Here is a 16,757-nt window from a genome sequence, read left to right as displayed (position 1 = left end):
TTTCTTGTGGTGACCTAAAGTTAACATGATCAGGGGTCAAAGTAGTCCTATATATCCTATATTTTCAACAAAAAAAAACATAAAAATCGTAATATATGTCCTATATTTTTCGAAAATGTTCTATATTCCCATTTTTTACACTGTATATCTTTTAAAAATTACAGTAAATAAACTTTCTGACATTGGATTTTTCACTGAAAGTACGTGCCCTAACGAATTTCCAATTAAAAAACTCAACTGACTGAATCCTGCAACAGGCATCTTCTCTCATTGGCTAGAGCAATGTGATGTCACTCTATAGTGGGTGGAGTTTTGAGAACAAAGTCTGAAGCTGGTTTTAGAATTTTGCTTTGGCAACAGCCGTTTGTTTTGTTTTCCATCACGGTTTTTGTTTTCGGTGGTATATTTTTGTGTTCAGTGCATTTCTGATCTGATGTTCTAATAATCTTTTAGTAATCTTTTCTTTTTTTGAAATTTTGTGATCGTGGATTGTTAGTTCCTTATGATGTTGAAACATAGTTTGTTGTAATAAGTGGAATTATAATGGCGAAATCGCACCGATTAATAAAATTTCGTGTGGAGTGGTTGGACCAGGAGGACATTAATTGTATGAATTATGGTGCACTAAAGGAAAAGGAGATTTTACCGCTTTTTGCCATTTTTGCAACTGTTCTGTGCCCATAAGCGATAGTGGATTTTTGCAATTGAGGCAGCATGCTAAAACATTCAAGCGTAAAGAAAACTCGGGAAAAACCTCAGAAGGATCCTTTTCAAGCTCTGTTTGTTCTTAATACAAGTGGTAAAGGGTTCAGTTTAGATATAAAATCAAAGAACAGTGGAATTAGTGCTTGGGTCTGTCGAGTGGTTTGAAGACGAGGGTGTTTCGTAATTCATTGAAGACTAATGATGAAAGCACATAGATGTTTTATTACTGGACGGAGTTACAGCACACAACAAGTATACCGATGTGAGAACACAACAACAACATAGCCACGCACTCAGATAGCGTTAGCATGCATTAACCCAGAGCGGGGTGCCGTCTAGTGGCCAAAGGTCCCGCAACAGGGTCATGAGTGAGGAAGAAAAAATAAAATTATCTTTGTTCAATTTTTGCTTAGTTATTTAGCCTATAAAGTACATTGTTTTTTCAAAAATTATTCTTTCAACTACAGGAAAGTCATTTCAGATTTACGTTATAACTTCATTTGAGTTTTTTTTTTTAAACAAAATTATTGATAAGAATAACTAAATAATGTTTGATATGCATTATTTTTTTCATAGCAAAATTCTTCATATAATGTGTCATATATTTTTTGTGGAAAATGTCCTATATGTAACAAGTCAATCACTTCTACCCCTGCTGTAATATAATGTTCCTCACTTCTTACTGTTCAATCTGCATTGAATTTATCTTGCATCAGTACTTTCCTGCATCATCTTTCCCCCCCCCCCTCGATTCCTAATCGAGAATTTATCCCCCCAGCTTCCGAATCGAATGTTATCTTGCTCTTGTTTCTCAGCACGTGAGAATTGTCAACGTAGATGAGTGGCGTGAGTGACGCTGTAGGCGGTGTGGCTAATCTCATCATTGTTGAATCGAGCCAATTGCATTAGTCATGTGTAGTGGAGTGCTGGATTCTTGTCTTACATGGCTTAAGTTCGTGAATATGATACGGTAATGAGATGGAAGATTAAAAAATCATGTCTTAGGGTTTTCGCCACTTGCACTCCGCGATCTGACTCATGTTTGTGTAGTCAGTAGAATTCGCTCTTTTTCCCTCGCAATGGGATAGAGTTAGGAGTTAGTTTTTACAGAGCTAGTCTCTTAGATAATAGGAAATTATTCTTACCAGTGATATTAGTTTTTTCCCGGAAATTCTTAGAAATAGTGCAATAGTTTTATAAACTTTTACTCAATATTAAATTGGTCATTGTTAGAAATATTTATTTAAAAGTGATGTTTTATTTTACATGTTAATAGCAAATCATAATACAGGATAGATGCCTTGACCCATGTCTGCTGCATAAAATGTTTGATTAGTTGTTGAATTTTCTCAAAATTATGAGGCATCTGTATCTGAAGCAGCAAACTGGTAAAAAGGGATGAGCGAACCACATTGCTACTATGCAACCTCCTATTTAAGCTTTGATTTTTTTTTTTTTTTTTGGAGGGGTGGGTGCAGGGAAGCAGCTGTGCGTCAGATCTGTTAGAAGCATTTCTTTCAACAATTAACCCGTTCGCGACCATGAGCACGCCGGCGTGATTGCGCGATTCTCCCTCCACGGACTGCGCTATCGCCGGCGTGTTTAGGTTTTGATAAACACTAAGTTTATCCTAAGTACAATGTTATTATTTAATTATATGTATCTCATAATTTACAAACTAAAGCTATTTAATTGTAAACTTACTATGCATGTTAGCGTTGTTCGCGTTGTAATATCCTTTTCGCTTTGACAAGCGATTCTTCCCGCGTACTTCAACTTCAGATGAAAACGTAAACAATGAGTGAATCTGTTTTCGCTTCCCGGCGAATTGAAGGTCAGATGACGTCACTTGTTCTCAGGCATTCTAGAAGCTTTTTGCACACGTCTTTTCCGCACGCGTCGAACTTGAGATGACGCGTTATGCTAATTGGGAAAGCAGTATTTATACGCTCGTGCGATATGACTCTTTCTCTTCTTTTTCACTTCTCGCATCTACGATGGATGTTTTAGTTTGCCAACTTGCAGTTTGCAGTTGGGGTTTTCGGCTCTTGGCTTTTCAGCCATCGAGATAGCCATTCACAGTTTTTGGAATGGATTAATAGGAAGTTAGTTTTCTGATCGGTAGTTAGATGTGATCTAATAGATTCTACTAGAACTCGCCGAACTTAGTGTTCGTGATGCATTATTGAAATGTTAGTATTAGAGATCTATGAATAGAGATCATGAAAACCTCTTCAATGGAATATTCGGTAATACTTAATAGAATTAGTAAATAGATATAATAGGTCTACAAAGTTCATGATTATACTTTAATTTTGCGTATGGCTTTGAGTTATTGATTCTTCAAGTTACTTTATTATTTTCTCATTTTATCTTTTACAATTGTTAATTGTTTAATAAATCGTTGATATTTTAAAGAATGACTTTTCGTCACTTAATGTAAGATTCTTCATGCAGCTGAAGATAAATTTCTATTTAATAGTTCGACTACTCCAATCGCGTATTACACTTTGCTAATTTAATAGCTTTGAATTATCATTATTCTTTGCAAAACTTGGGCTATTCTCTTTCTTGCTTTATGCTGGAGAATTATAGTCCATCAAGAATTTCGTGCTTTTTGGGTAAGTTTCATTTTAGTTATCATGGCGAAAAGAGTGAGATATTTGAACGAGAGTGAAATATCTAGATTGATGAATGAACCAGACAGTGAATTAGATGAATTAGATGAAAGTGATTCTTTGAGTGAAAGTTCAAGTGAATCTGATTGCTCAGATGATACAGAAATTGTTGATTATGGGTACAATTTAAATGTGGATTCTAGTGCGGGCTGTTCAAATGAGAAGGATTGGAACACTGATCCCAAACAACTACCCTCTCTGGATTTTACTGCCAATAGTGGTATGAACGTAAGCAGTTCACATCCTAGTGAAGAACTGGATTTTTTTAATTTGTATTTCACAAATGAGATTATTGAAATCATTGTCAAGGAAACAAACAAGTTTTCAAAAATAATTCTTGAGGAACTCAACTCCGAAGCTCCGTCAACATCAAAATCCCCAGATCTTAAGTGCATAGCTGAAGTGACGGGAAATGAAATAAGGGTGTTTCTGGCGTTGGTTATTCTTACGAGTATCATAAAAAAACCTTCTATAAAAATGGATTTCTCTGCGGATCCAATTTTGTGTACTCCTTTTTTCTGTTCTGTCATGTCGAGAAACAGGTTCGTAGACATTATGAGATGTCTGCATTTTACATCAAACCCAGATGCAAAAACACTTGACAAAATTAGTCCCGTAATAGAAAAACTAATAGAAAATTTTAGAACCCTTTTTGTGCCGGATCGTGAAATATCTGTTGATGAAAGTCTTTTTCCTTGGAAAGGAAAACTTGGTTTTCGCCAATATATCCCCTCGAAGCGAGCTCGGTATGGCATTAAAATATACAAACTCTGTGACTCAAAATCTGGATATATCTGGAATTGCCTTGTTTATACAGGTAAAGACACGGATCTGACGGAACCAGGGGCTCTGTATGGAGAACGCATTGTGAAAACTTTACTCGCTGATTTACAAGGAAAAGGCTACAATCTTTACCTTGACAGTTTTTTTTTTTCCTCCCGAGCTGGCCACCCACCTTCTGCAGAAAAAAACGAATGTGTGTGGAACGGTGCAGAAAAACAGAAAGGGTATGCCGAAGGAATTACCCAGTCGTTTTCAACACAATCCTATTGCGTTTCAAAAAGACAATATCAATGTGTTTGGATTCAAAGACAAAAAGAAAGATGTTCTCATGTTATCGACATTCCACGGAAACGAGCAAATTAATACCGGGAAAAGAAGCCAAAAAACGGGAGAGGAAATAAGAAAACCACACTGTGTGGTAGACTATAACAAATATATGGGTGGAATTGATACTGGAGACTCTGTTATGCATCACTACCCAACTTTCCGAAAAACTGTAAAATGGTACAAAAAATTATTTTTTGGTTTTTTGGACATGGCACTATTGAATGCAAATATTTTATTCGGTAAACAAAAAGGCGTGAAAAGTTCAGCTTTGGAATTTAGAAGAAAAATTGTTCATCAAATGGTCGAAAGATATAATGATGTGAGACCAGTTAGAGCACAAACTACATCACATGTTGCCAATCCTTTACGACTCTCTGGGCGCCATTTTCCGAGTTTATATATTGATAGTAACGGTAAAAAGTCAAGGCGACAATGTGTAGTGTGCAAAAAAAGTTCTTTAAAAGAAAAGAAACGCAAGCTATCATATTACCAATGCAAAACTTGCAACGTAGGGTTGTGTCCTGAGCAGTGTTTTGAGATGTATCATAACCTACAAAATTTTTAAACATTTTTTAGTTTCATACATTTAAGCTTTTAATATTGACTTTATAATTGTTTATCTTTATTTTGAATACTATTTTGCTATGCTTATAAATCTTTTTTGTCTTTTATATATATATATATAAACCTTTTTATTACAATGAACCCATTTTCTTTCGAATTCGTAATTGCTTTTCAATGTATCGTTAAAATTTTCTTGCAGTATATGTGGATGCTCTCAATAACAACTTACTGAAAATTTCAGCAAATTCACCCAAGCACAGATTTTATATGAATTTTTGTATGAAATTAGGGTTAGCGGGGAAAATCTCTAGGGCCCGTGCGTGCGTATACCTCCGAGGCGCGCAGGCCGAGGGGAAAGTTTCGTTCTTCTTTCGCCGGTCTGAACGGGTTAAACCTTTTCATTTGAAAAGTATTCTACAAATTTCCATGAATGGCCCAGACAACAATTTAAAATTTTTCAAACTTCAGAGACACGTTCTGGAACAAAATCCTGATAATCCACAAATGCTGTCTATTGGACCTTGTGGGTGCATGGGATCTATTGGACCATGTGGTTACATGCACTAAACAATGCTTTTAAAGCAGGCGCAAAGGCTAGCGGTTGGTGTGCATTTGAATTGACACAATTTGGTTGTTGAAGGCAGTTCCAAAGAATCACTAAAAATATTAAAATTGGTGATGATATTATCACATGGAAATGCCAATATTGAAAGAGGTTTCTCTGTAAACAGTGACTGCCTGTGAGATAACATGAAAGAGGAATCTGTAATTGCAAGAAGGAGAGTCTAAGACTATGTCACTATGAGAACTGGATTGTCTGAGATGCAAATTACCCGTAAAATGATACATGCTGCCCGCATTGCAAGAGCTAGATACTCGGAAGCTCAAGAAGCTCAGCTCAAGGAGGAAAACAGTCAACAGGCATTACTGAAAAGTAAGAGAGGACACCAACCTAATAAAATCTGGAATCAAAAAAAGCAAAACAGTTGATGCAAGCTGAAAAAGAAAGACTTCAAATTGAAGAAGAGATGTCTGCACTTAGAATTGCTTTAAAAAATAGTTTTTTTTTTTCTTTTTCTTTCATTACTTCTCATATACATTAAAAGATATTTTTTCCATTTTGAAACAATGTAAAAATGATTAATTATCATTGTATTGTATTTGCTATCATTGTCTTTGCTATGTTATTTTGATATGCTAGAACTTTGCTTGTTTAAAAAATTCGAATTTTTCTTTCGCAAAATAATATTTGATGAAAATATAAGTAGATTACTTTAGTGCTAAAAAACTTATGAATGAAATGTTAAAACTTACAACACGCAATTTACAAAACTTAAAAGGAAACTTTTTTCTACGTAAAGGAAAGAGCTTATTGATTTTTTAAAAATAAATGACAGCTATTAGCTTCAGTCCACTGTTTTTTACTCATTAACTCACTTTTCCTGTTGGAAACATTTTGTAAGTTTTTTGCAAATGTTATGCATGTTAATGTTGTTTTTACCTTTAATCACTTAACTGTTTTGCCCGAACACTGCTCAGGCACAGAGTAAGTGCCTCTACTGACATTCCCGAGCGCCGCTCGGGCAGTTCATTTTTTTCCGCTATTGCACTGTTTTGCCCGATCTTTTCATATTTATTCGTTTTCAGTATTTCTAATAGATGTCGCTAGCTGTCCAGTAAATAGTGGATTGAAAACTATTTTCCTTACTGGTTTGATTTTGTTTTTTCTTTAGACAGGAAAAGAGCTGCTTTTGTTTGCACATGTCTTCAGTATGAATGTTGTAGATTCTATTTCTTCTCGTTTTTTTTTTTTTTTTTTTTTTTTTTTTTTGCTAAATTAGAAAAATGAGTGACAGTGAGTGGCTAATATGTGATTATAATTCTGATAATGGTTCAGAAAGTGAATCCGAAATATCTATAAATAACTCTGGCAGTTGTGAAAGTTCATCATCGGATTTCTCAAGTGATGAGGAAGCCGAAACTTCAGATGATTTAATTCAAGTACGTAACTTTTGTGAACTTGACACTAATAATTCTCCTGCACCACCACCGAGATTTGCTTTCACAGTGCAACCAGGTGTTTATACAAATATGGATGTAAATGATGGAACTTTGCAGTTTCTTGAAATTTTCTTTGATGATAACCTCATTGAAAATGATAGCTTCTGAAACTAATAAGTATGCTGATAAAAGTATTCGAAATAGTAACCTTCTAAGAAGCAAAGTAAAAAAATGGGAACCAACGACAAAAAACGAGATTAAAGTGTTCCTTGCTTTGAACCTTTTACAAGGAATTGTGAAAAAAACCTGATGCTGAACAATATTGAAGTAAAAGGCACTCAAACATCAACGCCATTTTTTTTCAAAAACAATGTCTTATCGATTTCAAATTATTCACTGCTATTTACATTTTTTTTGATGACTCTAAATTTGATTCTAAAACACATGAGTCTCCAAAGTTACAAAAACTGTGGCCTGTAATCAAACATTTGAATAAGCGTTATCAAGAATCAATAACTCCTGAAAGAGATGTAACAATCGATGAGAGCTTTATGCTTTTTAAGGGGCGATTACACTGGAAACAATATATACCGCTGAAGAGATCGCGATTCGTTATAAACACGTTCATGTTGTGCAAATCGAAATCCGGTTATGTATATAGGTTTATTACATATACTGGAAAAGGGACGCTCTAAGATGATAACTGTCAACATCTGTGAAAGTCATCTCAAGTAGTAATGACACTTATGAAGCCATGATTAAATAAAGGATATTGTTTTACAACAGATAACTATTATACATCCCCAGAACTTGCAGATCTGCTTCTCAACTATCAAACAGATATTTATGGTACATTGAAGATAAACAAAAAAGATATTCCAAAGGAATTACAGTCCAAAAAGCTGAAAAAAGGCGAAATTTGTGCTTATTAAAGAGGAAAAGTTTGCATTATCACATGGATGGATAAAAATGTTGTAACCTTATTATCCACTATACACAGTCCTGAAATGGTTGAAATGGCTTCCCATAACAACGAAATCAGAAAAAAGCGACAAGTTGTTATGGAATACAAGAACACTATGGGGGGTGTTGATAGAATGGATCAACACCTCACAAATTATCCCATCATAAAGAAGAGAGGGAAAAATATTACAAAAAAATACAGTAGAACACCTCCATTAAGGGACACCTCCGAATAAGGGACATCTCTATTTAAGGGACATTTTTTCTGGTCCCAGTCCCTTTGAATAAGAACTTCTATGTATTTACCTCTAATTAAGGGACACTCTGTTTAAGGGACAGTCAAAAAAAAAAAAATGCAAGAAATAATGTATAGAATACATTAGACATAAGAAATAGTGAATATACTGCATTTCAAGTTTCACTTTTCCTCTAAAAATTAACTGAGGTAAGTTTGACATAAACATATGTGAAGGAGACAAGTAATGTATTGTAAAAAAACACTTGCTGAAATTAACATGCATAATTTGCCCTCTCAACAATTTATTCAAGTCGATTCCAGGCCGATGAAGAGTGCACAGCAACTAATTAGCTTTGTATACAAAACTTTGGACATTAATTGTAATTCACATAGAATTACATTGTAAATTACGTAACATAAAGCAAGTACATGTAATGAATTACTTCAAAATTATTTCTGTATGCTACGAAACTTTGCCATTACAAAATTTTTGATTAAACTTTAATTAATAAAATAATATAAACTTAGACATTTGAATAATTATGAATTTTATTTAACATAATGACACATTTTCAGTACTTAATCTTAAGTGTTAATAGGTAATGCTTATTGTGATATTATACTACTTAGTAAGTACACAGCATGCATCAAATCATCCACCTCCGAAGAAGGGACACCTCTATTTAAGGGACAAAACATCTGGTCCCCTTAGTGTCCCTTATTGAGAGGTTCTACTGTAAATGTTTTTCCACCTCTTTGATGTATCAGTGTAGAATACATTTGTTCTATACCAGAAGGATGGAGGAAAAAACTCTCATTTGAATTTTCGGCTAGACTTGGTTGATCGTCTGATTGAAAAGTATGGATCAGTAAACATGAAAAAAGCCAACCAGGAACTTTACCAAATCCCTTACGATTGACGGAGAGACACTTCTTAGAGATTATTCCCCCCAACGAAAATAAACTGAGACCAACGAGGCAGTGCTTTGTATGTTGCTCAAAACCAAATGATAATAGAAAACGAATTAGAAAAGAAACTAGATACTTTTGCCTTGGCTGTGATATAGGACTCTGCTTATTGCCATGTTTTAAAATTTATCATACAAAAGCTGAGTATTGAAATTGAATGTAAGTATTAAAAAATGCATGTTTTTTTAATGTTCAACTTCTCTGTAAATTTGGCTTTTCAGTTGAGTAAGCTTGTTTGAAAAAAAGCCAACTGTAAGTAAAAATTCAATTTGTTTGCTGAAATTAAAAATTATCATAAATCAATAAAATCAATGCATATGATAGTTTTTAATGCAGATTTCGTTTTATATAATCCATTTAAATACAAATATGTATATTAAATATGTGCTTATTTTTTGACCCAATATGGCAAAAAAGTGAAACAGTTTTGTGGTTAAATTTGTGTGATAGTAGCGATTATAAAATCAGGGAAATTTTCGGAGCTCAATCAGGGAGTATCAGGAAACTTTTTTTCCTAGGTTTTTGTTACCACCATGTGGATGAACAAACTAGTCATCCTTAAATGTCAATAAAACAATTTAGTTTGGAGTGTCAAAACCCCTGCAAGTCACTTACTATTAAAATAATCTACTATAGTATAACTTAAGATAAAACTTGCAGCAACTATAGTAATTATACGGAAAGATTTTTGCAAGAAACACACGCATAGTAGACCAGTGCCAATAGCTTTGAAAATGGTAAAAAGTCGAAAAAATTTAGAACAGGATAAAACCAGTTAGAAAGGTAAGAAAATCTAATAACATTAATAGGAAAAATAAATTACGGGCGAGCTGAGTTCGGGAAGGGGGGGTGAAGGGGGTTTAAGGGGGGGAAAACGGTTTATCACGATTTCCGGAAAAACTAAGAGTCCTATCGAAAAAACTAAGTTGCAAAGTTGTTAGTAATAAAAAGATCTACAACTTTTGCGTTTGCACTTTTTTTCTATAACCTCAAAATATATGCGAAAAATTCAAAAAACCGACTTTTTGGTTTTTTATTTTTATCTCCCACACAAAAAAAATTTTTTTTCACTAAATTTAAGGAAAAGTTATTTTATTATGTCCCAAATACACTGTAATTTTTTGGATTTAAAATATTTATTTTTTCTCCTTATTTTGATTCAGTAGTAAAAAATCATCAAAATTTTCAATCAAAAAATCTCACGTCAAAATATCTAATTTTTTTAAAAAATCGGAGCAAGTGTTTTTCGTTGGAATCTCTACTTTTTAATGGTATAAAAAACAATATACAATACTATGGAAACTTTTCGCAAAAAATGAAAAAAATAAAAAAAACTCGAATTTGAAAAAAAAAAAAAAAAATCATCACTATGTAAAATTGTAAGCTATTTATTAAAATTTGCACTTTAATTACACAAAAAATGAAATTTTCCATGTTACATTGACACAAACTGAAAATAAAAATATATTAAAATAATAAAAATCAAGCTACAGCATGCATTTGTTTTATACCCTTCTCATCCACCATTAGACGGTGACTGCAGTGCCCCCTATAGTTTTTTGGAGTTACGAATAGCAAGCTACACTGTAGGATGGGATAAATGAGTAATTTCCGCAATTTCGAACTGTGTAACCTTGAATATTATGAAAAATAATCAGTTTTCCAATTGCGTTTGCTGTTAATTATTGTGTTTGCAGTTAATTTAATAAATAGCTTAAAATTTTACATAGTGATGATTTTTTTTTTTTTTCAAATTCGTGTTTTTTTGAGTTTCTTCATTTTTTGCGAAAAGTTTCCATAGTATTGTATATTGTTTTTTATAACATCAAAAAGTAGAGATTCCAACGAAAAAAACTTACTCCGATTTTTAAAAAAAATCAGAAATTTTGACGTGAGAATTTTTGATTGAAAATTCTGATGCTTTTTTACTACTGAACCAAAATAAGGAGAAAAAATAAATATTTTAAATCCAAAAAATTACAGTGTATTTGGGACATAATAAGGTAACTTTTCATTAAATTTAGTGAAAAAAAAAATTTTTTTGTGGGAGATAAAAATAAAAAACCAAAAAGTCGGTTTTTGAATTTTTCGCATATATTTTGAGGTCATAGAAAAAAAGTGCAAATGCAAAAGTTGTAGATCTTTTTATTACCAACAACTTTGCAATTTAGTTTGTTTCGATAGGACTCTTAGTTTTTCCGGAAATTGTGATAAACCGTTTTCCCCCCCCTTAAACCCCCCTACACCCCCCTTCCCGAACTCAGCTCGCCCGTAATTTATTTTTCCTATTGATGTTTTTAGATTTTCTTACCTTTCGAACTGGTTTTATCCTGTTCTAAATTTTTTTGGTCTGAAACATTATTGGCACTGGCCTATAGGTTAGACCAACTATTCCTAAAAAATTTTGAATTGAAAAATAAATAGTTGAAACTCAATTCAATGTAAGAATATTGTATTTTTTTATACTCACAAAATATCAAAATTTCCTAAGGCAGATTTTTCAGGCACTTTGTTCCACTTTGCACTGAAATGAAAAGAAACACATTTTAAAATGTTACCTCAAATATGTAAACAATGAAAAAATATTATAGAAAGTCACATTCATACAGAAAATCAAATTCATACCATCAACTGGGATGAATCTGTTCACTTTTAATTGTGATAGTTTCCATCATTTCTGAAGTAGGACAACATTCTTTTTTGTAAATATAAAATAAAAACTGAATTTGCTATCAAGCTTCAAAAATGATCGAAACTAACATTTGAAAAAAGAGGGCTAATTCACCACACAACAAAGTCACCTTGGTTGGCAGTAAATGGTTTCTCTTTTTATTTTAAGGTTATTTTTTATGAGGCTTAAAAGTATTAAAATTATTTATTATTTTTTTCTTTTTAAAGAGAACAAACAAAAAATTGATAACATTAAAATAGGCTTGGGAGAAATAAAGTAAAATAATTAAAAACTTGCATTAATTAAGGAAAAAGAATTCAGATACTTCTCATAACTTTTTTTTTTGCAGTCAGTTAGAAATAGACTTCAACCAGTCGCACTAGTAATAAAATAAAAAAATTAAGTCTTAAGCTCATTTTGTTTCACAAATAGGAAAGAAAAAACTTCATTTTGTCTTCTAATGCCAAGGATAAAGGGCTTAGGTCAAAAATTTAAATGCTCAGAATCTTCAGTTAAATGTTTCTCAATATCCTTGAAGAAAACTAAACATGTGATCGGTGATGTAGTCCACGAAAGATGCAGGTATAAATGGTGTATCCCTATTTTTTTTTTAAATTTTTACACTAGTATCCTCCCACCTTTTGATTTCATTAACTTACACTTGCATCTGTAAGCACACCCTCTTTTTTTCCAGTACACTACACAGCATTGCAACACGTGTATTGAAACAATAATTATTTTTGTCATTGCATATTTCCATTTATTCATAAATATTTGTGACAAAATTTCAAACTGAACTTAAGATCTGAAAGTTTGACTTAATGTGGTTTATCCTTGACATGAAAGAAGATACAGTGGGCTCTCTGTTTAACGACGCTTTATTTAACGACTTCCTCTATTTAAAGACGGCTTTTCAAGGTCCCAGATGGTCCATTATAGTGTTAAAAGCATTCTATTTAAGGATTCTTTCTACTTAAGGACTTTTTTTGTGGTCCCTTGAAAGTCGTTAAACAGAGAGCCAACTGTATTATGATTTGATTTCTTAAAAAAGCTTCTAAGGTATTTATACAAATTAGATGTAAAAAACTCACTGCATTACCTTGGATAGTCTCCATTTTCTAAGCATATATTAAAAATATCTTCTATGAGTTTCTGCTTCATTACTCGATCATTTGAAGTTGTGGCAGTCAGGGACGGGGAGGCATTAACTTCTATCAGCCATGGTTTAAGATCATCACTGATGATAATGTCATACCTTGAAAGAAAAACAGAAATTTCAATTCAAAACTAAAATTTATTGCCAAGTTAGAAAAGAAAAAAGTAAAATATTTTAAATCTGTTTTTAACTATATTTTAGCATAATTAACTTCTTAAAATTTATACAATTTTAGAAAAAATTTAACACTGCACTGCTTTCTTTCACACCTATTAAAAGTTTGACAGCCAATCATGAAACATTATGTGTTAAAGAACCATACCTCCTGCTCAACTGATATTGCTTATAAGGTATGTCTGCACCAACAGAGAATGTTAAATTATTAGAGTTTTTAAATTACTCAAAAGAATGGGTACATGAACTCAAGTACACACTAGGGTGGGTAGATTTGAACTTTTTTGAAAAACTGAAATTGCCTGTGGTGGGAAAAGTTGTGTATTGGCATCAAATGTTTGATTATATTTTTTTTTTAGAAATTAGCATATATTTAGATCCTATGTCAGGCCCTTGAAGTTTCAAAAATATGTAAAAATTGAGATTCTAAAATTTAAAAAAAAGCAGAGGTATGTTTTTAATTGTCTATGGTAGAAAACCTTCTGTATTGGAATCAAGTGTTCTTTTTTTAAAAAAAATTTTTGGTAAGCAGAATATATTTAGACTCCCCGCCGGACAGTTGAAATTTCGCCAAATATGTAAAAATTGGCATTTGTTATTTTGTAAATTTCTTTACATATATATTTTTTAATCAGCTGCCGTAAAAATGAGTGCCTAGTAAGATTCTTTGCTCATGAAAAGTATTTAAATATTGTTTGGTATTTCAATATTTTGACTGCCATTCTGATTTTTATCTACTCACATGCGAGTATTGGCTTTTTGGTCTTATCTTATAAAATCGAGCTGCTCTGGAATGAAAGCTATTGATTCATCGCTAGATGGCTAACAAGCTACTCTGCAGTGGGTTCCTAGTCCCTATGGGTAACAAGTTTGCAGATACCCTTGCTTAAAGCTGGATCTAGTTTCCTGAAACCACATCCTCCTGTTTGCTACATTTCCATCAAAAGAACCATCACATCCAGATTCAAGACAATTCAAGATGAAATCATTTCTAATCAAGTAAAGGGATCCAATTCCAAGTAAATTGCCCAGATTAAGTGCTGCAAATTTCAGAATTAAAACAGGATAAGACTCTTTAAGAAAACATCTACATAGAATTCGACTGGCGGACTCTCCAACTTATCCAGTTTTCAACAAATTCTGACAAGAGGCTTAGATCTCTAAAGCTGAAGAAACATATTTTTGATGAGCATTCTCTCAAAAGCTATTCTAGGACTGAAACTAGAAAATGTATGGCTAAATGTCACTAGAAGACACCTTTGTTGTGATTCAAAGAAAATTGCTTTGAAATGCTTGAATTCATTGTGGAATTGCCTAAGTAAGCAGTGTAAATTACGTGAACTTCATGCATGAGTTGAAGTATGAGTCGTATGAAAGATGTGAGAGTCAGAAGAACTAGATGCAAAATTTAATACTTTGCACACCTCTGCAAGTTGTATTTAATGCAACTGAATTAACTTCTATAGGAAAATCCTCACATTGTTTACTCTGCAATCAAGATACAATTCAAGGTAATTTTGAGAATATGTTTAGCTTGATTTCGAGAATTAGCTCCATTTTTCTTGGGTATTATTTTGAACCAGTGTGTACTCTACTCTCAATCATTTTATTCATTCATGGAAAAAGTTATAAAGAGAGGTGCATTTTCTCAAAATAAACAAACAAGAAAAGCACAAGGAACAGACTTTGAACCTCTCGAAATGTCCGAGCAAACATTATGATCCGACTAGTTTGCTCATAACAATACCTGATTCCAATCCTATCAAGGTTCATGCGCTTTCTCATGTAACCTCAGAAAAGGCCTTCTGTGAACTGTCTGAGAAATGTTATATGCTAAGATCCAATATCTCTAGCTTCCCCATTTTCCTCTCCAAAACAATAACAAAGTTCTTAATATCACATACATCTGCACCATACCGCTCGTTCGCTAGAAGAGTGCCACAATACGAAATATTTCATTTTCTTTTTCTTTTTTTTCACTTAAAGGCTTTCAAATGCCATTATCTTCTTTGGAAAATAATAACAGATTTTTTGTTCTAATATTAATATGAGAGAGCACAGCAAGCTTACTTTTCTTAACCCTTCAAGCGGCCGTGACGTAAAATTCCTTCACCCAGCGATGTATCGAAGAGCGGGCCGTGTCGAAAAATTTCACCATGAATATTCTTCCATAGAATTTTACGCCGCAGCCGTTCTCAAAGCAGAATATTCAAGGCCAAATTTTTCGACACGGCCGCTCTTCAATACATCGCTGGGTGAAGGAATTTTACGTCACGGCCGCTTGAAGGGTTAATGCAAGTTGCCTGAAGAATTCAACTTCAAACGTTTCTCCAGTAAAATTTTCTTTCTTTGTATTGTGGCTTTATCTTCTTCCAAATAAGCGATATAATAAAAAGAATTCAATCAAAAAATATGTAATGCACTCTATGGAAAAAGCAAAACCTATTCGATTCCTCAGTATCCAAAATATAAGTAAGTAAAATTGTTTAACATTGCTTTAGTCTGTATTTTCTGTATGTATGTATTTTTTCTTTATTCTTCTTTATTTTTTTAACAAAAATACAGTTGTAACACAATTTTCATTGGGTCCTTTTAACTTCATTGTATATATGCTTGACTTTACATGACACAGGGATGCTCACCAAGGATTAATTACCCTAAAAATTTCAATGGCACATACAGAGCCATTGAAATTTTTAGGGGAGTGTTTTGAGGGATATTTTTCACTTTGGGGGGCTCTTGCTTTTGGGGGCTGGGGTCTTTGTGATAGTTAGGAGCTTCACCCTTGCCCTTCGGTGTAGTGGGCACCCCTGCATGACATCCAACTTTCAGAGACTAAGTAGAGTTACAAATACGTAGGTCAGTCAAAAAGTTAGTTGCACTACTTCGCAAATATGTTCTGTCTAAGACAATTTTGATGAAACTCTGTGCAATACTTCAAACATGTACCTTTATCGTGTGACGTAGGGGCTTCCCTAAGGCAAATTTAGTTTTTCTGATAATCAGTCACAAACAAGTCTCGACAGCTGCAAGTAGCGTCCAAATTGGAAAAGCGTGCAGTGATTCGATTTTGTGGGCAGAAAGGTGCAACTGCTCTGAAATTTTGTTCCAGTAGCATGAAGTGTATGGTGAAAAGGCAATGTCACGTCAAGCTATCGTGAAATGGTGCAACATGTTTTAGAATGGACGTACAGATATTGACGAAGCTGAGCGCAAGAAAAGACCAGGTTTAGGTGGGAAGTGTGGGATCACCTTCTATTGCTCCCTAAGCCTTTCACCTAATGACTTCCTTATTTTTGGTCCCATGAAACAAAAACTTTCAAAGCAATACTATTTGGATGATGAAGTGAAAGCTGCAACCCCTACAATGGTTATCGGACATTAAACGGGATTTTTTTGCGGAAGGCATCGAAAAAATTGTAATACGTCTCGACAAATGCTTAAATTACGGAGGTAGTTACGTTAAAAAGTAAATTTTGAATAGAACTTTAAGATAACAATAAAGTTATTCCAAAATTTTACTCTTTT

At 33.3% G+C, this 16,757-nt stretch overlaps 1 protein-coding gene across 3 annotated transcripts in view; it reads right to left on the bottom strand.

Moving 5' to 3' along the window:
* The window catches only part of LOC129229428 (polyglutamylase complex subunit TTLL1-like), a 120,597-nt gene that overhangs the window by 16,536 nt on the left and 87,304 nt on the right, over window positions 1-16,757 (bottom strand). For all 3 annotated transcript variants that reach the window (XM_054863734.1, XM_054863736.1, XM_054863735.1), the window contains 2 exons: window positions 12,999-13,154; window positions 11,699-11,752 (listed from right to left, as the gene is read on the bottom strand). In XM_054863734.1, the coding sequence (XP_054719709.1) occupies window positions 11,699-11,752; window positions 12,999-13,154 (210 nt within the window). The remainder of the gene's footprint in view (window positions 1-11,698; window positions 11,753-12,998; window positions 13,155-16,757) is intronic.

Source organism: Uloborus diversus, chromosome 9 (assembly GCF_026930045.1).
Source record: "Uloborus diversus isolate 005 chromosome 9, Udiv.v.3.1, whole genome shotgun sequence".
Classification (NCBI taxonomy): domain Eukaryota; kingdom Metazoa; phylum Arthropoda; class Arachnida; order Araneae; family Uloboridae; genus Uloborus; species Uloborus diversus.
Note: the sequence above shows the minus strand (reverse complement) of the source record. Positions and strands in the feature narration are given on the sequence as shown.